The 25,815-nt window shown below is 41.0% G+C and overlaps 1 protein-coding gene across 6 annotated transcripts in view; it reads left to right on the top strand.

The window, feature by feature from the left end:
• Positions 1-24,126, top strand: part of ANKRD13B (ankyrin repeat domain 13B) — a 358,728-nt gene extending 334,602 nt beyond the window's left edge. For 5 of the 6 annotated variants that reach the window (XM_073616842.1, XM_073616837.1, XM_073616836.1 and 2 more), the window contains one exon: positions 3,184-4,166. In XM_073616842.1, coding sequence (XP_073472943.1) covers positions 3,184-3,373 — 190 coding nt within the window. In that variant the 3' untranslated portion in view covers positions 3,374-4,166. Of the gene's footprint in view, positions 1-3,183; positions 4,167-23,206 lie in introns of those variants that run through there. The other variant, XM_073616841.1, reaches the window with a different exon arrangement.
• The last annotated feature ends 1,689 nt before the right edge of the window (positions 24,127-25,815 follow it).

A 25,815-nucleotide genomic window follows, 5' to 3' on the forward strand; every position in this document is an offset into this window, starting at 1 on the left:
TCGCAGACCAGTCTTTAATCACTTTTTTTCTTTACCATAAACAGAGGAGAATGCTCACAATTTTTGTATGTCTTTTTTTTTTTGTAATGGCTTCCTGGACTACCAAAGTGTCGATGTGTTTCATCAAGACTTCTTTTTTTCTGGCAAAATTGAGATTGAGTTAGCCAAGAAATGATTCCAAATTTCCATGCATGTCTGTGAGAAATGGTCTGCACCACTCATGGTTCTAAAATATTTTCTGCCTGGACCTGCTTGAAGGCTGTGAGTCTTGCTTCCACTTGGGGGAACTGGACAGGCGTGATCTGAAAAAGACTTCCTGTAGAAGTTGATATTACAGAAGGCCTGTTGAAGGAAGACTGATTGCTTCTTCAGTCATCTAAAAGTATTTACCAGGTTTGTGGCATTCGGCTTCTCCAACCCTCTCTGCGCATGGCTATCTGGTCTGGAATTTCCGCTGTTTCCTAAGTATTAAGACTTGTATAAACATGGAAAACTAACCCCCAATAGCTTTACTAATTGCCTTTTTCAGCTTGTTGCCATACAAAGAGCACACCTGCAACATGATCTTACACTATCCCTTGTTTCAAGGTATCCAAAAGGCCCTTTAAACTGTCTCTGATCAGACCAATGTTTAAGCGCACACTTCAGCATATCCACAAAAATAAAATAACGAATGTCAGGAATTTTAATGGCACCATATCAAACAACAAACTTTTTAGAAAGTTTATCACAGCTTTATTATTCCAAAGATAAAACCCACTGAAAGTAACATATGCCACATATTAGATACAAATCAAAGCTATCATAAATCCATACACATTGCATAGAGCAAACAATTGTTCTAAGGGCACCCCAAAGAGAAGGGAACATATCAATAACTTCTTACACAGATTGTATCATGCCCAAATTCCCAACGTGACTTGCTCTTCTTCATGGGCAATCCGATGGACAAAGTGATGAAGTAAGCAATGACCAACAAAATATGCAAGGTAATAGCCTATGATCATAATTTAAAAACCATACTCCATGTATGCTCAATCCAGTTTGGATCAAGGGGGGAGGAGGGAGGGCCAGCAGGCAAATGCAGAGACCCCAAAGTTACTTAAACCAGGTATTATAGAAGCCCATTCAGCAACATGGCCGACCGCCACAACTACAAGCTGGAAGCATCAGTGTCACTTAAGTATATCTATAGCACATTCCCCTTTGAAGTGAAAGGTAATTTTTATGTCCTGCAGAACAGCCTAACAACATCTTTGACTAAGGCTACTTGTTGATTCTCTGATGCTTTCTCTCTTGCTGCTTCCATAACACATGTTCCACAAAGGGACTTGCCTGGTATGGCTATATTAGGACAGGCCTAATGGGCATTGTTTCTGTAGTGCAGTTTCTCTGTTTAGAGGAAATACTTTATTACTGGGTATCCAAGGAGAACCTTTGATTGTGGTAAGTATCCGTCTTAGTGGAAGTTGGTCTTTGGGTAGTGGAAGATCTGGTTTTGTTTTTGGATTTATATCTGGAATCTATGCAAAGACACATATAGATAGGCTTTCGGTTCCAGTAACATTGGTATATGCATCAACACCCATATTGCCCCCTATCTTTGCCTACTTGCTGGTCCTTTGGGGAGGTTGGAATGAAAATGGAATGGAAAGTTATCTGAGAAGGATCATAGATGAAAAACTATTTTACATAGATATGACAATCAAGGTAACAAAAAGAGAGAGAGACTTCCCACCCACCTGGTGCAACAGCAGAACACGAGAGAGCAGGCTTGACCTCTGAAGGGAGGTGGCTCAGTTAAGTAGGCCACCGGCCACTTTTTTTGGACAATTGGAGCCATCAAGACCACCCCTAGCTACACTAACATGACTGCCAGAAGCTTTCGCTCCATAATTTGAGATGACAATAAAATGCCTGCCGAACACTTGCCTATATTCAGTGTGTGTTGAAGCTTCAGCAAAATGCCTGCTGTGCACCTGTACACCTCAAAAACCAGGAAGCAGCTACAAGCGCTTCAGGAATCCTCAGATAGTTTTCCACAAATACATAGTCTACTGGATTTCTCATGAGTATTCTTCAAAGCACCAGCAGATGTGTTAGGAATACCAAACTGGGTAGGAATCTTGCACCGTTAAAGCTACTGTGCACAGTAGGCATTGTCTAACATCCCAGAAGACTAGCCAAAGGGGTTTCCTGATGAGGCCTATTCAGATGCACATACACAAGAACTTCACCAGACAGAAGTCTTTGTTGGTTTGCTGTGGTTTTAGCACAGCTTGGCAGGGGAATGTTACAGAAAGCCATGTGTGAAGGGGGACAGAAAGAGAACACTGTGATAAGAACTGGGTGGGATTTATTGAAAGCTTTGTCTTAGAGGGGTATTCTGGGGGAGGAGACTACTCCCCCATATGCTGCACTGGAGTGGTCAGGAAACAAGTTTATGTTCCCAGCTATATCGTCTCTTTAAGCAGGGTGAGATCATTCCTCAGCAAGACTTATTACATGCTGCAAGTGATAGAACGTTGTCCTCAGCTAAGTGCCAAACACTCAAAGGGGTTATTTTCTTGTGACAGCTTGCTTCTGCTACAATAAACAGCACAACAGCCAATTGCAGCACTTCCAGGCCCTGTCTCATTCACTATTTATTGTGTAATTTTTTTAGATGCTTAACATTACACCCAGCAAAACAGGAAAGTGTTTGTGCACTGTGAAGGGTCAAAGTTCATTGGGTTCTATGAACCCTTGAAGCAACAAGTTAGTGGATTTAACTATACTAAGCACAGGCCTTTAAACAGCCACCTACTTGAGGATTATCAAGCCAATAATTTGTCGATTCAAATCACTTCTAGTTCATCAGCTTGGACACAACCTTAATAACATGAGGATGACAACAAGCTTAGTTTGAGATGCATCAATGTAATGCTATCACTGGGCAAACTGCAACATTGCAGCTCTTATGTGTTTTTGAGTCACTGAAGACATCTTGTTTCAGTTTCTTAATTTATTTTTATATTAGCATTTTTCACATCAACACCTCATACTTGTCATTGGGTTTTGAAAAAAGGGCTTTTCCTTCCTTTCATATGATGTTTCCATTTCACCATGAGGCATTTTTAATCTTTATCATCCCCTCATTGGCAGAAGGTGAGTAATTATTTTGTTCCTGGGCTTTTCCTGCAGAACCCCCCAGCATACCCAGCCCTGCAGCCCCCCACACTCCATCTCCAGCAATGCATTCAGCACTTATAAGGAGCAGCTACGAATAGCCATGGAACTCTCAGCCAAGGAGCTGGAGGAAGAGGAGAAGCTCAAGCAACAGGAAGAAGAAGAGCTAGAAAGGATTCTACAGCTCTCCTTAACTGACAAATAACAGGACCTTTACTCTAGCAGACAAGCACCCAGAAGGCCTATCCAAATTGGCTAAGGGCTCACTTGGGAAGCCACAGACACATGACTGAGAAAAACTCATCAAGAAGGGAAATGGGTGCAGATGGAGCTTCCTGTTACACACAATACATTGCAACATGAGCCAGCAATGGTGGTCATACACCTCTGCAGACTTTTCTAGTCATATTTCTTAATATCCAAGTTTAGGACGTGTCACATTAACTAAAGGGATTTAATAAAAATACAGTCACTGGGTACAAGCTCTGGTGTAGACAGGCTCTCCTATCCATTTAGGGCATTGTATCCTCTTTGTTGCTGGAAGCAGATTACTTACTGATATATTCATAAAATGGATGCTTCAGCTGGATAAAAATTACAATACGGTACCTCCTTAAATTTTTAGTCACAAGAAAGAAATTTGCTGTAACAGTGATCTCCATAAGGAGTTAAAGTTGGATGTAAAGAAATCTGAATACTTTTTTGGGTTATGTGCGCAATATATGTTAATTCTTTAGGTATCAGGGTCAGGTCTATGTGATAACAAATTATGATAGAGTATATTTAATGTGTCTTGAGTCTTTTAAAGAGAAGCTAGAGAAGGAAATGCTTATTGTGCCCTCTTGAATTCCCCACTGAGGATGTTATAAGTGGTTGGATGATGTATAAGTACCACAATTTTCACAAATAAATTGCAGATTAGGGGTTCCTTTAATATGAAACTGAAATTTAATGTTTGATGTAAAATAAAAGGCTAATAAAGAAGCTGTGCCCATTGAGCCTTGAGTTAATAAATATCTTTTATTCAAAAATGTTTGTGATTGAGAAATTTACATAGTTGGGTTGAGTTTAGCCCTCCACAAAAAACACTTTGCATCCTAAAAAAAGGTGGCCATGTGGGACAAAGTGACAGTGTCTTTGCAAAGGTTATCCTTGATCCACTGATACTCACCTTGTCAGCACACCCCCACAGCTCCATCAGTAGCCAATTTCTAAGCCAAAGCACTGTCACGTGACAGAGGAAGTGATGTCACTGCTTCACCCAGCCTCCACCACCATCTGACACTAGGAAATGTATTGCCAGCTGAGGAAGAACCGGGGGAGGGAGCTCTGGCAAGTGAGTATTAGTGGGATAGGGGAAACATTTCAAAGGCATTGTCACATTTTGTCTGTTTAATCCACAGGTGATCCAGTTTAAGGCAAATAGCCATAAGAAAGTGAGTCCACTAGAAAAATTTGGCGGTGACCAAATTTGACGGTGAAAAAATTTGGCAGTGACCTTGGGGTGAATTTACAATATGTATGTAAAAAAAGGTGATCATATTTATTGAAATATAGCCCGAGTGCACTCATGTACACTAATACAAGAAAGGAATGAAGCACTGAAATGTCCTATTAAGGAACCAAGCCTTCAGGGGCATTTAGTATATGTCTACTCTGGAACACGGTAAGATTGGCTGCACGCCACCAAATTATGGGTTGCAAATAATAAATAATGCAGACCACCTGTTTCCTTATCTGGACCTGTAAGTGTGATTTCTTGTTACATAATTATTTATACAGTATAGGCACTGTAATATTCCTTATATACAGTATGCGTTGCTTCATATAAAAGCTGAAGGAAAGGAAAGTGTTTTGTTCATGACAACTGTTCAGATTTCATTAAACAAATTTCCTAGCGTTGTTTAGTAAATGAAAAAACCCAGTCTTATAGCAGGATATTGTTTTAAAAGGGACAGTTGCTGAGATCATTACCATAAACTGATATAGGCTAACCTATACTGCGTTAAGGACTCCCTATTCTAACCCTAAAGTCACACTAAAGTTGGCCATAGATGGGTAGAATTTAGAAAGAAAATCCTTGGGAAAGAAGGTTCTAAGAAAGTTAGTTCATTTTTTACAATCATTAGTGGGCCAAATTATTGTCCGTTTTCAACCGCAGTGTATGTGATTTTCGTTCAGTAAAGTCCCAAAATCAAATGATGAAAGCAAACAAAAACTTTCGAACGACATTCGAATGTTCTAAAAAGTTTTGTAAAATATTTTAATAAATAAATAAAATTAATGGGTTGTCAGGTTTTTGTAAATTATACAATAATCATAAACAAGCCAGCCACTCATGAGCATGGTAGCCAACGTTTTAAAACATTTCTAGTGAAATTCTTAGCCGAAGTGGGTGTACCCAAGTCCATACTTTTGTGTTGAGGTCAATTCACTACATCATAACACATAAGGTAATTTAATTGCTATCTCTTTTTTAAATTCACAAAGTTTTCACAAAGTTTATTGCATTGATCAGTTAAATGTGTTGCATTTGTATTATATCATAAATTATTAACTAAAGTGATATTAAAGGCACACTTTTTTTTTTTAAATAACAAACATGTTATACTTACCTGCTCTGTGCAGGGGTTTTGCACAACAAAGCCCCCCCGATCCTCCTCTTCTCAGGTCCCCCGTTGGCGCTCTTCCCTGCTGTTGAGGGCCCCCAGAGCAAGCAGCTTGCAATGGGGGCACCCAAACAGGCATGCTACCGAGCCACTGCTCTGTGTGTCTATTCAGACATGGAGCTGCAGCTCTGCCCCATCCCCTCTCTCCTCCTTGGCTCACTGGCTGTGATTGACAGCAGCAGGAGCCAAAGAACAGGGAGAGTCCCTGGAGAGCCGAGACACTCATGCACATCGCTGGATCGTGATGGAGCTCAGGTGAGTATTAGGGGGGCTACTGCACACAAAGGGTTTTTTACCTTCATACATAGAATGCATGAAGGTAAAAAAAAACTTCAACCTTTAGAGCCACTTTAAGTAATTTGTATGTGGAAGTCAGTTTATAAAGATTATCACATGGGGATTTTGCTCCTACAATTCTGCTACTTCTGGCAGCTAGTAAAGTATTTGTAAAGCCAAAATGTTTTATTTTAGATTTAAATCAGGTAGGGAAGTGAAGGGAAGGGTTAAAACCCCTGCTGTGTTTAATTTTGTTGTCTGTGTTCCCTTAGGAGAGACACAACAGGAAATAACAAGACATTTCTTAAAAGGGAAATCCTATTAGTAACAATTGGGTCCCAACAAGTGTGCCCATTTGAAGATTTACCCTTTGTTCCTGATCTCTCAACGACTCAAAAGTTTGGATTTTTTATCTCTTTCAGTTATGGAGGCAATAGAAACCTATATTAAGATGCTGGCCTGCCTTTACATTGTTACAATTCTGCACCGGAAAACTCTCCCTCACATACTGCAGTCTAATGCCCCGTACACACGGTCGGATTTTCCGACGGAAAATGTGCGATCGGAGTGTGTTGTCGGAAATTCCGACCGTGTGTGGGCTCCATCTGACTTTTTCCATCGGATTTTCCGACACACAAAGTTTGAGAGCAGGCTATAAAATTTTCCAACGTCAGAATTTTCCGATCGTGTGTACACAAGTCCGATGCACAAAGTGCCACGCATGCTCAGAATAAATTAAGAGATGAAAGCTATTGGCTACTGCCCCGTTTATAGTCCCGACGTACGTGTTTTACGTCACCACGTTCAGAATGATCGTATTTTCCGACAACTTTGTGTGACCGTGTGTATGCAAGACAAGTTTGAGCCAACATCCGTCGGAAAAAATCCTAGGATTTTGTTGTCGGAATGTCCAATCAATGTCCGACCGTGTGTACAGTGCATAATTATGTATTTCATTGACTTTAGGCTGAATGTGCTGATAGTAGTCTTCTTCTACTTTTACCAGGTTTAAGTTTCCTCACATTTCCTTTCTAATTTGCATGCTGTCTATGTATCTGATTCTACCTTTGTATTCTGTGTAGATTCACATCCCTATTTGAAATATGCTATGCTGGCCCTCAGTTGTTCCTGTCATTGTGGCCGAATAACTACCATTTATTGGCTGAAAGCAAACACAGCATCTGTATGTTTAAATCCTTTAGCTGGGAACACACTTCAGCCGGTTCCTGAGATAAAAAATTAAAGGAGGTGGGTGGAAAATTATCAGGCAAACAGTGGCTGCATCCAATCAGACGCAACTTTTTTTCAGGTATACTGATAGGCGCACACTGCAGTTGTCATAATACAATTAGTGAAAGCAGAACATTCCTCCATTTTCGCTATATAGCGTGGATGGGGAGATCTGTTAGATAATTTTTGATCAGCCCACAGGTTGAATGAACATAATCTGTGTGTGTATACCCAGCTTTAGAAGGAAATTTGCTTGTCTAAAGGGATGCTGGAAATATAATGTTTTTATTACAACACTGGGATTAAATATGGGATTATACTGAATGTGTATTTAAACCCTAAATCATTTTTTTTTCAGCATTAAGACTCAATATATACAGTTTTATTAGGGCTGAGGTTTAGTTCTTTTTTTTTTTGCTATGCAACATCAGGGACATAATTTATCTGCAGTGAAGAGTGCCCCGTGTTTGGCTGGCTATTGTAGATTGTAGACATCTTCTCCCAACTGCCGCTTGGTCCTCCCCACAGCAATGATCTTCCAGCACTGTTGGGGTTAATGTCAGCCACTGTGAGTGTGAAGGAGTTGTGCCACTCCCACACCTCCGTAGAACCTGCACTATTCTTTCCCAGAATTCTGTGTTCTGTGAATGGAGGAGAATCCTGTTATTCATCTGCCTGTCCTCCATTCAAAGCATGCTTTGCGTTCTAGGAAATAATAGTGCAGGTTCTATGAATGGAGCAGGCGGGTGGGCTAGCAGTGCAAGTCTCTAAAATGTGCAGCTGCTAATATTAACCCCGGCAACACCAGAAGATCGGCGCTATTGGAAGGACCAAACGGCAGTGGAATAAAGATTTGTACGCTCTGCAGAGGCCAACCAAACATAGAACACACTTTACAGGTAAGTTATGTCCCTGGTGCTGTATACCAAAAATGAAATAAGATTAAAGTGTTACTGAACCCACAACAGGAAAATCAGTCTGTATATGCAGTAAATCATGCTTATTTTACTCACTGTGGAACCTAAGGGTATAATCCCCTGAATTGTGTATAAAGGATGTGTGATCCTGTCTCTCTGCTCTTCCCCTTCTTTAATTGACTCCAACCCATCTCCCGAAGGAACAGAGCATTAGGAGTCATGCTCAGTTTGGTGCGTATTGCAAGAGAGTTTTTTTTTTTTTCTTCGAAGAGTGCATGTGATCAGCACAGGGCCAATCGGCACTGTCTAGGTAGAGGATCAGGGGAAAATGAAAACTCCCCCTACAAGCTCTAACCAGGCACTGATAGAAGTCCCAAGACTGCTCTAACTGATGAGAAAAGGTATTTAGCAGTTTATTTTTACTAAAACTATTGCATTTCCATGTTATGTGTGCTATAGGAGACCAGATATAGTGAATGCAAGGTCCTGGGTTTCGTAACACCTTAAGCTTTCAGCAAATTATCCTGCCAGTAACATCACTTCCTGTTGCAGGTTCACAATGCTTAGGGTTGCCACCTCATCCCTTTAAACCCGAACACATATCAATTACACAGGTTCTGTGGCTGATTAAGGTGGTAATTAAACTCATTTGGTGCCTTATCTGCATTTAATTAGCCTCAGAACCTGTGTAATTAATATGTGTTCGGGTTTAAAGGGATGAGGTGGCAACTCTAACAACGCTAAGCCACTACTTTGCAATTAACAGGAGAGTTGTCAGCCTGCCTTGTGCGCTTTGTTAGTTGGCTGATGGGCTGTCTATCTGATAGACCTGATAGCTAGCCCAGTGGCCAACTGGAGGACTTTGAACTGCAGGCTAACAATGCTGCTGCTAGATGAGAGTCAATGGCTTTGCATTAGTCAGCCTGCAACAGAAAGTTCTGTTACTGGCAGCGTCTCAAGGTAAAAAATAAAAAGCAATTTGTTTAAAGCGGAGTTCCGCCAATTTTTTTTTTTAAAAGTCAGCAGCTACAAATACTGCAGCTGCTGACTTTTAAAATAAGGACACTTACCTGTCCAGGGTGCCCGCGATGTTGGCACCCGAAGCCGATCTATACCTTGGCTGTCGGGTGCTGCTGCCGCCATCCTTGGTAAGGGAATCAGGGAGTGAGGCCTTGCGGCTTCACTTCCTGGTTCCCTACTGCGCATGCGTGACTCACGCTGCGCTATCCCACTGGTCTCTGCTGTGTTCTGGGACACATGTATATCCCAGAAGACAGCGAGGGAGGGGGGGACGGGAAGTGGCGTAGATACCAGCGGGTGGCTCGGGTATCTATGCCCAGAAGTGGGAGAAAAATACCTGTACTAGACGGGTATCTGCTCCCCCTCCCCCCTGAAAGGTACCAAATGTGACACTGGAGGGGGGAAGGAACCGGAAAAGCGGAAGTTCCATTTTTGGGTGGAACTCTGCTTTAAGAGAACTGTATACAGCGAGGCATGACCCCAACATCCTGAGCTATAGATTGTGTTTTTTGTATTTTTGGTGAGGTTTACACCTTAAGGCAGAACCTAGCACAGAGCCCTCACATGAGCAGAGTAAGGCTGGGTTCACATATGAGCCGAATGCGGCTCACAGCAGGGGTCCGGTGCGTGCTGGTTCACTCTTTCAGGTCCAATTTCAGTCCGAATTGTGGGCTGAATTTCGTACCTGAAACAAACCAAAAGACGCACAGCGTTTTTGTGCAAAAACGCACCGGACCCGCTGTGGAGATATGTGAACCGGCTCCATAGAGAGCTGGTCAAAATCTCCTTGTTTTGCGAATTGGATGCGGGGATTCCGCATTCCAATTCGCAGTGGTGTGAACCCAGCCTCAGGAAACGTACGGGAATGGCCTAATACAGAGTCTGCACAGTAGAAGCCAGTGAAGATTACAGATAAAATCCTGTAAATGCATATTGCAATCTGAAGGGGATAGCTTCTTCTTCAGTTAAAATGGAGATTGAAAATGATTAGTTTTCCATTTTATGCATTAATGTTTTAAGCATAAGTGGCAGCAAAATGCTGATCATTTTATGTCTGGTAAAATTGCCAACCAAAAAGGTTTTTAACTACAAGTTATTAAAAAAGAAGCACTTTGTGTTCCTGCTATTTCCTTAATGCTGGGAAGTGAAAAAATAAATACATGTAATTTGTGTGTGTAGGTGTTCGCGCTGGATTACCAGCATAAAGATGAAAGGTTTACGGGTAGAGATTCCATGTCTGTCAATGCTCCCTGTAATTCACTTATTGGTAACAGCTGTTATTTTACAGTGAACAGCTGTGTGGGACCTGGGGCTTGGGCAGTCCCTCTGTTTTACTTACTGTCACCGAACATTTTGGATTCTAATGTTCTGATTTGCAAAAATCATTCATAAACTTTCAACATTGATTGAAGAAATGACAGTGTCACACATGGGATAGCACAAAGTAGCATAAATTATAAAAATAAAGAGTCTGACAACACCAATAAGTTTAACCACTTCAGCCCCGGACCATTTGGCTGGCAAAAAAACCAGAGCACTTTTTGCGATTCAGCACTGCATCGCTTTAACTGACAAGTGCGCGGTCGTGCGACGTGGCTCCCAGACAAAATTGACGTCCTTTTTCCCCCACAAATAGAGCTTTCTTTTGGTGGTATTTGATCACCTCTGCGTTTTTTATTTTTTGCGCTATAAACAAAAAAATAGCAACAATTTTGAAAAAAAAGCATTATTTTTTACTTTTTGCTGTAATAAATATCCCCAAAAAATATATAAAAAAACAAATTTTTTTCCTCAGTTTAGGCCGATACGTATTCTTCTACATATTTTTGGTAAAAAAAATCGCAATGAGCATTTATTGATTGGTTTGCACAAAAGTTATAGTGTCTACAAAATAGGGGATAGTTTTATGGCATTTTTAATAACAATTAGTATGCCTGTACGTGCCCTTCTGCCGACGTATATCGGCGCGAGCTGGTCGGCAAACAGTTAAATGGTCATAGCTGGCCACGGTGTTTATTTAAGGGTAACCCAGGTTTAATAATTACAATGACCAAACTTAAATCTCTGCATATTTAAATTTTCATATGCCTCAAATTAGCAAATACATCAAAACAAATACCGCTGTCCATCCAGACTGGATGACAACCCCTCTAAACGCCGTGACATAGGGAAGGGAGGGTGGGAGCGAGCGCGGTTCGTTCCTCTTCAGGTGGCTGGAGCGTGAGGGGAGAATCTGGCTTATAAAGGTTCCAGAATGGTGCAACTACAGACCCGCCAAAAGGCACCAATGAGATGCTTGTTGCTGTGGGAGAAATGGCAGGAGAAACGAATAGCAACCTGAAATAGAATAGGAAAGGAGAGCAAGGCAAAACTGCACTTTGTACTGTCCGGTGAGGGTCCCTGCTTATTACAAGGGACCCGGACATGGGATAGCACAAAGTAGCATAAATTATACAAATAAAGAGTCTGACAACACCAATAAGTTTAAATGGTCATAACTGGCCACAGTGTTTATTTAAGGGTAACCCAGGTTTAATAATTACAATAACCAAAATAAATCTCTGCATATTTAAATTTTCATATGCCTCAAATTAGCAAATACATCAAAACAAATACTGCTGTCCATCCAGACTAGACTGGATGACAACCCCACCAGCCTAGGCCAGGCGTGAAGCGACTGGCTGAGGCCCTCGAAAAAACACAGTGGCCTGCTCAACCATGCTCTTTAAACCCATGTTGAATACACCTAAACCTAAACCTATATTGGATAAATGTACTAAGTCTGGTCTAAATAGACCTGGGATAAATCCCTCTAACTCAAAATGACAATATGAAAAACCATTAGACTGGATCAAAAAATTGTGAATTGTGCAATTCAAACGTCTACATATCTTGTCTAAATAGAACAATTTTCCGAATGGCGACCAAAATAATCTAGGTACCATTTCAGAAAAAGCAAAAATGGTATGTGGAAACAGGACTTTAAAGGAGTATAAATCCTGTTTAATTTCACAAAGAAGGTCCCAGGTTTTAACCTTGCCCAGGTCATTTGCCCCGGCATGCATTATGATCAAATGTGGATTAGGTGGGACTGTTGGAAGATTCATAGGACTAGGTTGTAGTGAAACAACAGATTCCCTGTAAATTGGAGCGGTCTGACTGTTAACCAGGTGTGAAAGCTTAGTATTATCCAACAGAGCACCAGCCGATTTAGAAAAATTAGAGCTATGCTTAGTACTACTTCCAATAGGTAAAGCATTTCCAAACATAATATTTGACTGTGCATCCTACAATGTGCCAAAAGGAAAAACATTTTGAAATGCACCAATAGGTTGTGCACCCTGCAATGCACCAAATAATTGTGTGCCTTGTATAGCACCAAGAGGCTGTGCACCTTGCAGAGTACCAATAGGCTGTGCTCTTAGAAATGCACCAATATGCTGTACACCTTGTGGTGTACCAACAACTCATGCACCTTGTAATGCACCAATAAGGTGTGCACCTTGTAAAGCACCAACAAACTGTTTTACCTTGTAGAGCACCAAAAGACTGTGCACCTTGTAAAGCACCAACAGAATGTGCGCCATGAAAAGCACCAAGAGGCTGTGTACCTTGAAGGGCACCCAGATATTGGGTGCCTAGTAGTGCACCAACAAGTTGTGCAACCTGCATTGTATCCAAGTAGGGGGAACCCTGTGCTATGCCAGTAGGCTGAATTAAATCAGAAAGGTGAGGAAAGTACCCAGCCCCAGCAGATTGTGATGTATTAGTAAAGCCCTGGTTCTCTTCTTGTACATTTGGCAATGAAAAGGTTAAAGGATTGCAAACAGTATTAGGCTCTTTAACAAAAGATAAGGGAATCTCATCAGATGTGTGGGCTGGAACATTGCCAAGTCCCTCCATGTCAGCAGAGGTGTCTGGCCGCTGAGTATTCTCTGAAGAGGCAGGAGCAGGGATCCTGGGACTTCTAGGCTGAAATCAATGGCAGCTGCTATCATTTCTGCTGTACGGGGAGGCAGGGGGGTCTTTCTTCTGTCTTCTACCTCTACTGCCTGGTGTAGCGGCATGGGCTCCTTGTAGCTCAGGAATAGGCTATGCTGGTACAGAGATGAGAGGTGAAAAAACGGCAGGTGGGTTTTCTCCTAAACACTGCCTGCGCCAGCCGGCGAAGTAAGGATTCCATATTGTCCATCAAGAGCACAGGGAGCCTGGTCTGTTCCTCTTCAGGTGGCTGGAGTGTGAGGGGAGAATCCGGCTTATAAAGGCTCCAGAACGGTGTGAATACAGATCCGCCAAAAAGCACCAATTAGCTGCTTTTTGCTGTGGGAGAAACGGCAGGAGAAACCAATAGCAACCTGAAACAGAACAGAAAGGAGAGCAAGGCAAAACTGCACTTTGTACTCTCCCATGAGGGTCCCTGCTTATTGCAAGGTACCCGGACATTCTTATTTATTGTACTTTTTTAATTGTTTTTCTTAAAGCAGAACTCCAGCCAAAAATAACAGGATAAAAGGGAAAAGCCCATTAAAAGATAAATTAAGAAATCCAACTTTTGCTGCAATATTTATTTCAATCCAGAGCAGCCGGCTTCTGTCGGACAGGGTGCTGTACAGACGGGACGAATGTCAGCCATTTTTTTTTAAACTGGTCGTTGTCTTCCGACATTCAGCTCATGTGTACGGGACTTAACTCTCTCTGGGCTTGATGTATAGGGAGTACAAGTGACTGGCACTAAGTCTAATTCAAGTACTTACACCGCTTTTCCTTGTAGAAAAAATAATTTAATGATATATTATGATTACAGGCATGCATTAATTTGTATCTTTTATTTCTGCCTGGAATTCAGCTTTAATTGAATTGGTATGGGAGGGTAACATAGAAACATACAAAAGAAAGAAAAGTAGTAAAGAAAAACTATGCTTGTGCACATCTGTTACAGAGAAAAGTGAATCTAACATGGCAGTTGAAGACAAAGTAAACCTTAAAGACCAATTGAAGTCTTACACATTTTGATTTCTTTATAGCTTCTTAAAGGATAAGTTCACCTTTCGTAACATGTTACATGTTACACCCATATTCTTATTACTGTAGCACTGGACCCCGCACCCCCGATCGATCTCCCATTGTGACAACGAGCGGGACATCTTCTCCTCCCACTTGCTGTCACAATTTAAAAAAAAACCGGCTCCGCCCGCCCACCTGCGTCATTGATTCAAAGAGTTCTGTGAATGAAAAATCTACAAATACTGACAGCCTTTGCGGATGTTGGCTTGTAGTTTTCAATGTACTATCAAGGGCACCGTTGAGCACTCTAGTAGTTAATTGAGTTAGTTGAGTCCTCCTGTCAATGTGAAACTGTTTACATGTACCATGCACGGTCAGACAGTTATGCCCCGTACACACGATTGGACTTTCCGACAACAAAACCGTGGAATTTTTGTTCAAAGGTTGTTGGATCCAACTTGTCTTGCATACACACGGTCACACAAATGTTGGGCAACAATTACGGACGTGAGAACGCGGTGACATACAAGATGTAGGACGAGCCGAGAAATAAGAAGTTCAATAGCCAGTGCGGTTCCTTCTGCTTGATTCCGAGCAAGCGTGAACTTTTGTGCGTCGGACTTGTGTAAACACGATCGGAAATTCCGACAACAAAGTTTTGTTGGCGGAAAATTTTAGAACCTGCTAGCCAACATTTGTTGGCGGAAAGTCCGCCAACAAATGTTTGATGGAGCATACACATGGTTGGACTTTCAGCCAACAAGCTCACATCCAGCATTTATTTTTTTTCTAAAAGGTGAACTTATCCTTTAATTCCCATGTTATAATTATGCTGGGAAATGCTTTAAAATATTTTTTTTTTACATTAGAGAAAATGCTGCTTTCTGCCCTCATACTCCAGTGCTCTGTGCTGGCAGAACTAAGTAACAGTCACACGCTTCATCACAAGTGTCCCCAACAAAGACTTGTATTGCAGAAGGAGAGGGGGCATGTCTGAGCAGGTCTCCTACATTACTGCAGCATTAAACCCAAAAGCAAACATTTATTGTATTGCAGCTTACAAATTATTAGATATGATGGCTGCATTCTTTTTCTTTTATAAGCTTTCTTTCCTTTAATTTCACCTGGTGATCCAATCAAACACCATGATTCTGTGGAACCCTAGGGTTCCTTCTCCCTCTGACCACCAATGTAAGGGGGACCTTCTCAGTCTGACCACCAATGTAGGGGGACCTTCTCCCTCTGACTACCAATGTAGGAGAACCTGCTCCCTCTGACCACCAATGTAGGGGGACCTTCTCCCTCTGACCACCAATGTAGGGGGATTTTCTCCCTCTGACCACTAATGTAAGAGGACCTTCTCCCTCTGACCACCAATGTAGGGGGACCTTCTCCCACTGACCACTAATGTAGGAGGACCTTCTCCCTCTGGTCACCAATATTAAGGGATACTGAAATCTTCATTGTCTGCATTTCTTTCTGGACATTATTTTTATTCTTTTCATTTCATAATTATTGATAATGAAAATAGTTTTGCAGTATAGATGAAAGGGTGTTAAAAATGATCTGCACCGGGCATCAAATACCGTATTTATCGGAGTATAGCACGCATAGGCGTATAACACGCACATTTATTTTAAGAGGGAAGTTTCAGGAAAAAAACATACATTTTAAATAAGGAACTTTGAAGCAAAATAAGGGTCAACGCCAATCTGCAGCCTCACAAGTGCCATTAATGCAGCCTCATCAGTCCACATCAATGCAGCCTCACCATTGCCTTCAATGCAGCAGCCTCACCATTGCCATCAGTGCAGCCTGATCAATGCCCATCTGCAGCCTAGAGGGGACAGGGAGGGGGGCAGGACAAGCGCCGACAGATTACATACAGTGAGAATCTAATATTCTAGACAGAACAGTGGTTCAATGGCGGCCCAGGAGATGGGAATTCCTATTACAGAGGCCGCCAAGTAAACAGGAGATTCTTACTGTATGTAATCTGACGGCGCTCATCCCCCCCCCCCCTCCCTGTCCCCTCTGAGGCAGCTAAAATTGAAGTATCGGCGTATAACACACACACGCTATTTGCACCCGAGTTTCATGCCAATAAATACAGTAATCTTGCTATGCCACTTTCTTTACCTCTTTAAACTTTCTATTACCTACTGAACATGCCAATATACCTTGAGCTGTAGATATAATATTTTTTTAGCACGGGTTCCCTGATGGTAAAAAGGTTGAGAAAGGCTGCTCTAAGCTGTTACACGCCATCATAAAAGAAGATCTGATTGTATAAAATAGTCTAAGATTGGAAATATTAGCAACTAATTTGTACTAACAAGGGCAAAGGAAAGTGTATGTATCATCCATAGTAATCAGATTCCTGCTGTCATTTTCCTAGTGAAGGATCAAAATGTCAAAGTTAGATCACGATGAGCTGAATTAGAATGCATGGAACAGAATGCTTCAGTAATGTCACAGGGTGAATGTCAGAGCAGAGAAAGAAAAGGTGAAAGTCTGGAATAATTGTATCAGGTCATCAGACATTTACACTTATCCCTCTGACATTTTCACACCTGTTGAAAAGGGGTGTAGGGATGTAGGATTATTGATCTATTTACTGCATCATATGTAAAATAAAACTTAAAGTAGAATTCCAGGTTTACATTGACTTTACATAGTTTGTTTGGGACAAGCTGGTCCAAACAAACAATTTCTATGACAAACTGATGCAGCCACAGTGAACGCTGTCATATACTGTAGCAGTATCTACTATATACAGTATGTAGGTTTAGCGGCAGTACGAGCGACTTCCCATCTGCTGACAAAACTAAATCTAGTCGGCCTGAATGCTTCTTCACCATTCAGGAGAAGCCTTGCATTTTTATAGATGAATACAATGCTTCTTCTGTTTGACCAGGATGTAAACTGTGATGTCATCTGCCTGCCTCTCCACCTCAACCAACCAGAGAAAGACTTGTATGCATTGTTAAAAGGAAAAGGCTTCTCCTGGATGGCAAAGAAACATTCGGGCCGACTCAATTTAGTAGTGGATGGGAAGTCACATGCTTTGTTGCTGCAACACAGCGCTTCTTACTGTATGTAGCTGATGCTACTACAGTATATCACAATGCATGCAGTGGTCCCATCAGTTTATAATGGAAATAGTTAATTTGGGGCAGCTTGGCCTACAGAAACTATTTAAAGTCAATGTAACCTGTGGTTGTAAACTCTGACATATACCCAGTAAAGTGATGAAGCAAATGCTCCAACATACTGTACGTTGTATGTCTATCTGCAGCTCTTTCTTCTCTACATCTGTTCAATCAGAATTTTAAAGCTTGTCTAAGAGTTCAGAAAAAGGGGGTCGGAGAGCTGAAGTTACACCCTGCAGAGTTTAGTGAGGAGAACTCTGACACCTGATTGGAGGGAAGGGACACATCCCCCTCCACACAGCACACAGGAACATAGCTGAGGCTGTCAATCAGTTGGAGGTCCCTCCCCTGTCACCATTTTTCTCTTGGTGTCATGAAAACTTGTCATAGGTGATTCATGCTGATAGCAGAGGAACAAACCAACAGACAGAAATGACACTTAGTGCTCCTGATTGAGACAAGTACACACTATAGAGGGATTTGCTTTGATCATATTTCATGTCTGAGGTTTACAGCCACTTTCAAGTGCATTTCCACTTTTGCAGCCAAATGGAGATAACACCTACTTTACACAGTGCAAATTTCTATTCTGCAACCAAGGGTTGCAGAATAGAAATTTTCACAATTCCTCATCAACACAGACAGTGTTGACAGGGGAATCAGCAATTTTCTTCTCCCAGCGGGGGCAGCAGTCCCCGCCAGGAGAAAACAGTAATTATTACTAGCGGCTTTAGTAGCCGCTAGGGATAATTGCAAGAGAATTTGGCTGGCTGGTTGTATCCTAGTTGATCGATTGATCAAATTGGTACATTCAGCCTGCCCAATAACAGTTCAAATCACGGCCAGTTCCTGCTAAAGCAGGCAAGATTTGAACCGTGTATGACCTTTTAACAGCTTAAAATCATATTTAGCTTTCCCCTTCTGTTATGATGTTAAGCAGCGGGAGATGGAGTAAAGTTTACCATTATTAACCCTGTCTGTACTATGCTGGCAGATCTTCATTATTAGTTGTAAACTAGATGTGCACACTGTCTGTCCTAACAAAGGGTAAAAGATCTCAAGACTAGGGTGGTACATTATATTTTAAAGTGGAGTTCCAGTCTGGGTAAAAAAAAAAATAAAAGTCAGCAGCTACAAATACCGTAGCTGCTGACTTTTAATATAAGGACACTTACCTGTCCAGGGAGCCCGCAATGTCGGCACCCGAAAGCTGACCTGTCCAACGGCTCCGGGTGCAGGCACTGGCATCCATACTAAGGGAAACAGGAAGTAAACCTTGCGGCTTCACAGCCTGTTTGCTACTGCGCATGCACGAGTCGTGCAGAGCTTTCTGAATGGTCCCATCATCTTCTGGGACACACACAGGTCCCAGAAGGCGAGGGGGGGGGAAGAGAAGGGCAAAAAAAAAATGCGGAAGTGACGTACCTCGCCACGGCACCGTGGGACGGAAGTCCTGAAGAAAACATACCAAAAAAGGAAAAGGTATGAAAAAAAAAAAATCTAAAAACGAGGGGGGGGGGGGGTTGTGTGCTTATGTTTTAAAAGCAGTTCAATTTGTGCCTGGAACTCCGCTTTAATGCACTTAAAAAAACCTGTCCCTTACTCTATCCCTTAACCACTTCAGCCCCAGAAGAATCTACCCCCTTCCTGACCAGAGCACTTTTTGCGATTTGGCACTGCGTCGCTTTAACTGACAATTGTGCCGTCGTGCGACGTGGCTCCCAAACAAAATTGACGTCCTTTTTTCCCACAAGTAGAGCTTTCTTTTGGTGGTATTTGATCACCTCTGCGGTTTTTATTTTTTGCGCTATAAACAAATAAATAGCGACAATTTTTAAAAAATGCATTATTTTTGACTTTTTGCTATGATAAATATCCCCCAAAAATAATTTAAAAAAAAATGTTTCCCTCAGTTTAGGCCGATATGTATTCTTCTACATATTTTTAGTTAAAAAAAATCGCAATAAGTGATTATTGATTGGTTTGCGCAAAAGTTATAGCGTTTACAAAATAGGGGATAGTTTTATGGCATTTTTATTAATAATTTTTTTTTTTACTAGTAAGCGATTTTTATTGTGACTGCGACATTATGGCGGACACATCGGACATTTTTTACACATTTTTGGGACCATTGTCATTTATACAGCAATCAGTGCTATAAAAATGCACTGATTCCTGTGTAAATGACACTGGCAGTGAAGGGGTTAACCACTAGGGGGCGGGGAGGGGTTAAGTCAGTACTAGGGATGTGTTCTAACTGTAGGGGGGATGGGCTAGCTGTGACATGTCACTGATCTTTGCTCCCGATGACAGGGAGCAGAGATCAGTGACACTGTCACTAGGCAGAATGGGGAGATGCTGTTTACATCAGCATCTCCCCGTTTGTCCTCTCCGTGAGGCGATCGCGGGTATCCCCATGGCGATCGAGTCCGCGGGACCTGCGACCCGACTCACGGAGCTCCCGGTGGCGGCGCATGCAATGGCACGGCGGGGAATTCAAATGGGACTTACAGGTACACCCATTTGCCCAGCCGTGGCATTCTGCCGACGTACATCGGCGTGCTCCGGTCGGGAAGTGTTTAATTGCACATTGCAAGCTATGAACAGCGCAAGCTGCACAAAGAGTCCTATGTATAAACTTGCTTCAAAGAAACAATTAGAAAGGTAAGAAATATTTATTTCAACGATTTTTAAGTATGCTGTGTGAACGGGAACACATAACAAATATATAGTGGGAGGTTTCTATAATTTGACTGCGAAAGTGGATGTGCACCAAACAACAAAATTGAATACTTATTAAAGCAAAGAGCAGTCTCCACGGTGCAGCAATCAGACTGATATTATGTTCCACTAGTATGACATCAGTAAATTAAACTTTGTATAATGGCATTGCTTTTGTGCTGCTTTACTGAATGATGAACTTTGAATATAAACTACAGTATATGGTCAAAAGTGTATGGATATCTTTCCAAATTATTGAGTTCAAAGTGTTGACAGTGAAGAGTACTATTAATGCTACAGCCTACAAAGCATTTTATAAAATTGTGCACTTTAAACCCTGTGGCTATGGTTTGAAGAAGGTCCTTTTCTGTTCTAGCATTTCTGTGCACAAATCCAACTCCATAAAGATATGGCTGCTTGACTAGTTTGGAGGAGGAAAGTAGAGTGGCCTGCACAGAGCCCTGACCTCAACCCTACTGAACACTTTTGGGATGAACTGCAAAGCCAATTGTGGGCCAGGTCTTCTCTTCCAACATCAGTACCTGACTTCACAAATGTTATTTTTTGGCTGAATGGTTACTAATTCCCATAGACAAATTCCCACTGACACACACCAAAGTCTTGTAATTGTGATGGTCAGGTGTTCACAAATGGATGGCCACACACTGCTTGTCTTTCACCTGAAGACTGGAATCTATAGAGAGAGAGACATTTTGCCATTAGCTCATGCAAGATACCTGACCTGTCTCATCTATAGAAAATGAAGATTTCTCAGGATTCATCCTTTATATTGTGCAACAACACAGTTTTATAGATGTGCCTTAAATATGATAAATAGAGCACAATTTCAAGCTATTTCTGATACATCCATTTTTTACAACTACAAAAAATGTGCGGGCTGCCATATTAATAAAACACACAGCATTAAAAAGTAAATTCCACCTCTTTGGTAAATACAAGTGCAAATTTTCCATGGAGTAATTCATGGAATATTAGGTATTAAAGGCACATTCTAGTCAAACTAATCATTTAGCTGGCAAGTGTGATAGAGTGTCAGAGAGAGATTAGCATTTATGCATGTTTGTGGGGTAATTCTGGAACAACTCCAAGGCCCCATACACACTATTAGATTTTCTGCAGGTTTTCGTCTTCAGATTTACCAAAACCATATAATATGAGGTCAAACCTTAAGAGTTTCAATTTGTATGCAATCAGGTAGGCCCTTGCACTACATGGTTTTGGTAAATCTGAAGACAAAAATCTGCAAAAGATCTAATAGTGTGTATGGGGTCTAAAGTATATATATATATATATATATATATATATATATATATATATATATATATATATATATATATATATATATATATAGGGGTGCCCATTACTCTGGTATGTGATATGGGTGATTTGGTGCATTGAGGAGCTCCCTACTGTCTCCTTGGCATGGCCGGCCCCTTGGAACCAAATAGATTTTCTTTCCCTTCAAATGGTCCACCTGGGAATTTTACTTGGTGATCCACAATGACAAGACTTTCATGCAACATTTCAAAGCATAAATAGTTAACAAAAAGAACCATACACTTCGCCCAGCTATGCATGTCCCCCACTCTTAATAAGAGTGAGCTTTTTTTTACAATAACAAGAAATTCAGGGACAAAACTAAAGGAATATCTCCCAACAGACAGAACATCCTTCCCACCATGATCAAAGTTAAAATAAAACATATTGGGGATATTTTGCGAAAGGCAAATAAGCTATTCTCTTTACAATGGAATTTTCCTTTAGCTTAGTGAATGAGTTAAAGCTCTGATGACTTCTATCATCATCTTTGCAAAGTGAATTCACTTCAGCCATATTCACAAAACCAAGGGAACATTCCACGGCAAAGTGAATAGCATTTTGTAAATTAACCCCATTAATTGGAGTAACATGTTAACAATCCAGGCTGGATTGATGTGAATTGAGTTTGTTTCTAAGATACTTATCAAGAGCCCCCTCTTTGGAATATATGTGCCTTGCTTACTTTGACTACCATGCTTTCCTTATGGTGACTTACACACACATTGGGCTTGGATGGTTCCCCATTGAAGTTGAAGTCGGTCCTTCTATTTTAAGATTATGTGTACAAGACCATTGGCTGTTTATTGATTGTACCTGAATTTCCCACCCGAGATGCAGTGGCTTTACCCTGGCTTACTCATTTGCACCTCTATGGGCAACATAGACATCCTATGAATTCCTGTCTACCCTACTGGCTGATATTACTCTATTAAAGATTAGGAGTGGGTTTCAGTGTACTGATTCAGTCACGTGTTTACCTGAAGAAGGATTCCTGAAACTGGTCGAGTCCACACGTGAAATGTAATCAGAATCTTGGAATGTTGTAGAGCCCTATGTGGAGAATAATTTTTAATGTTGTGTAATAGATTTTTAATGGTATATAATAAAGTTGTTTTTATGGTACTCAGTTTCTTTTCTATATGTCCACACAAAGTTCATAACTACATATTCCATTCATAGTTGTACATGATTTGCTGGGATGTGGACATATAGCACACACCGTCTGGGTTTTTATCCTGCTATAGATATGTTAAGGATTAAGGTCAAGGTTGAAACCATCACACATATATGATTGCTATTATTTATTTCTGTTCAACTATAAATGTAGAACATAGTTCTCACAAGGGGGAAATGTTTACCTGCATGATGCAAAAAACTTTATGGAGATTATGTAGATTTTGCATATATACTTACAGTGATTATAATTTATGTCTATGATGATTACTGTTGTTACACACTAATCACCAATGTGCATTAGTGTTCGGTGTCAGAGTAATGTTATTCACCTCCGAACGTCATATAAACAGCAATGAATGCACAACCTGCTGAAAGTTTATTTCAAGAATACAAGTAGTGTACAAACTGTCAACAAGATATGGAGTTCTTTTTCCACTGAGCCTTCAACATACGCTTAGAGATATGAAAGCAGGAATTATTACTAAGCTTTTGTCAAACTAACCAAAAATAATTGATTTTTTATCCCCTTCAGACCTGGAGGGTCCTGGACCAGATTTCAAAGCATATGGCGGAAATGACAGACACTTTAATTTGACGCCAGGGAACACTGGAAGAAATATATGTTTTCAGGAACACTAACTCTAGAAAATTGTCTCCCCAGTGAATTGGCATTGGGAGACCCTGAAGGAGTGAAGAATGCAAGAAACAAGACGTCAATGACATTGTGCAAGCAAAGAAAGACTTAAAGGTGGCACTGCACAGTGAACGCACCACTTACATTTAATATGCACCTGTTGCAAGGAACTGATGTGTCCTTTCAGGTTTTGATCATATTTTTCAGACTTTGATCATAAAATTTTGTGTATTTTCAAAATTCTTTAGAAAGACAACTAGTACATTCATAGTAATGCTGCATGGCCCTAAAACCTTTACATGGACCAAAGTGCTAAATAAAGCAATTGGAGTGATCAAAAGGTGCAATAGTACCCTCCATTGGCAGAAAGAGGGTAATGCAGGCCACAATGCAGTATACAGTGCTGTAGGCCACACCAAAGGTGCTGCATTTCAATAAATAACTGTTATTAATTTAATTACTTTAGGACTGGAGATTTTTTTCACTGTAGAAGTGCACCGGTTTACCATTAGTAATTATTTTTATAAAGTAAATTTGTCATTGGAGATTTCAGTCAGTAGCAAAACTAACTAAAACCTATTTGCTTTTGACAGATATTTAGAAAAAAAATAGCAATATATAAATAGATGTTTTTTCAGCGTCCGTATACACGAACTTTATAAAATTGCTGCTGACAAAATAAAACCCAGCATGTAATTCTTGCCTGTTGAAATATTACATGTTATATTTGTATAATTTTAAACCACCAAAAAATACAAAACTCGTGCTAAAATCTCATTTGCATTATGCTGAAATAAACAAATTTACATTCCATACCACATCTGTCCCTTAATCTTTTTCCACTGCTTGTCAATAAATTAAAACATAAATTATGTGAGCATTTTTTTTTATTGGGTTTCTGAATCAAACATATAAATGTATGAAATCCAATATGCACTATTAATCAGACACCATTACAGCAGACTTGCAGTTGTTAGCATGTACATTGCCTATGGATAGCGAGCAATCTTTTTTATAGAATAGATGAAAGGGACAGTGGCTGTTTGTGGAGCTGCCCTGATAAGAACAAGCTTCATTTTTTTCCTGGTGATCCGGTTCTCTGTTTTTTGCTGATTATTCACACGCATCTGTACAATATACAAGCAATCTCCTCTCTGAAATAGCTTTTAAGATGGCAAATGTCACAATCATGTTATGTTCACACAAGCGCTGGATGTAAACATTATATTTGGCACCTATTCAGGCTACATCATGGGTCTCCAAACCTTCTAAACAAATGGCCAGTTTACAGTCCTTTAGACCTTTATACCAGGGGTCTCTAAACATAGGGGGGACTATGGCCAATACGTGTAGAAAAGGTTTGGATGTCTGTGGAAAAATACAATACAGAGGAATTGTGCCCTATCGTTGTCATTGGGAGGAATTTTGCCCCATTATTGATGCCATTGGGAGGAATTGTGCCCCTTCATTGGGGTCAGTGTGTGTGTGTGTGGATTATGCCCCATTGTTGGTATCAGTGGATGACATAGTGCCCCAAGGGCCAGATAAAAGCATACAAAGGGCCGCATCTGGCCCCCGGAGGGCAGTTTGCTGACCACTGTTTTAGACTATAGGGGGCTGGACTGCTGATGACAGTGGGACTAGAAAATGCCCAGCATCAATGGGTGTAAACAATGTCTCTGGCTTGGAGATCTATGGGAGTAAAAAATTATTAATTGTGCCCCATCATCTGTGTCAGCGGAAGGAATAGTTTCCTGTCATTGGTGTCAGTGGAGGGAATTGTCCCCCATCATTGGTATCAGTGGAAGGAATGGTGTTCCACCATTTAGATCAGTGGGAAGAATAATGTCCGTTCATTGGGTGTTAGTGGGAGGAATTCTGCCTCATCATTGATGTTAGTGAGAGGAATTATTCCCAGAGGGCTGGATAAATGCAAGCAAAGGGCCGCATCTGACCCAAGGGCCCCAGTTTGGAGGCCACTGGGCTACATTCACATATGTATTTAGCAGGGTGCATTAAACATATCTGCTTATTGCATCTCTGATTCATTTTCCAGCAAAGAACATCTTCCATAGGGGTGATTTACATATGTAATACAGTTATCCTAATCATACAGTATGGGACACAGTACGGGTCTTAAGTCATAGGCTCGTGTCTTCAGGTGATTGGAGACTGGTGAATGCTCTGTAGGGCACCCCCCCAGGTGTCTATATCTATAACCGTGCCCTACTATTTGAGTCCCCAGTTTTTTGCTAGTGTTCTAAGGTGATGGACCTCTTCTCCCTTGAGGTAGAAAACACTCTTAGCTTACTTCAGTCATCTCCTTCGCTGTCTTCTATATCAAAAATAGAAGCAGGGAGTGGGGTAGAATTCCTAAAACTGGAGAGTGAAAAATCTGGTGCAGCTGTGCCTGGTCCCAATTAGCTTTTAACTTCAGCTTGTTCAATTAAAGCTTAAAAACAAAAAAGAAAACCTGTAAGACAATAGCATAATGTGCTAGTATGCAT

The sequence above is a fragment of the Aquarana catesbeiana genome, linkage group LG02 (assembly GCF_042186555.1).
Source record: "Aquarana catesbeiana isolate 2022-GZ linkage group LG02, ASM4218655v1, whole genome shotgun sequence".
Taxonomy (NCBI): Eukaryota; Metazoa; Chordata; class Amphibia; order Anura; family Ranidae; genus Aquarana; species Aquarana catesbeiana.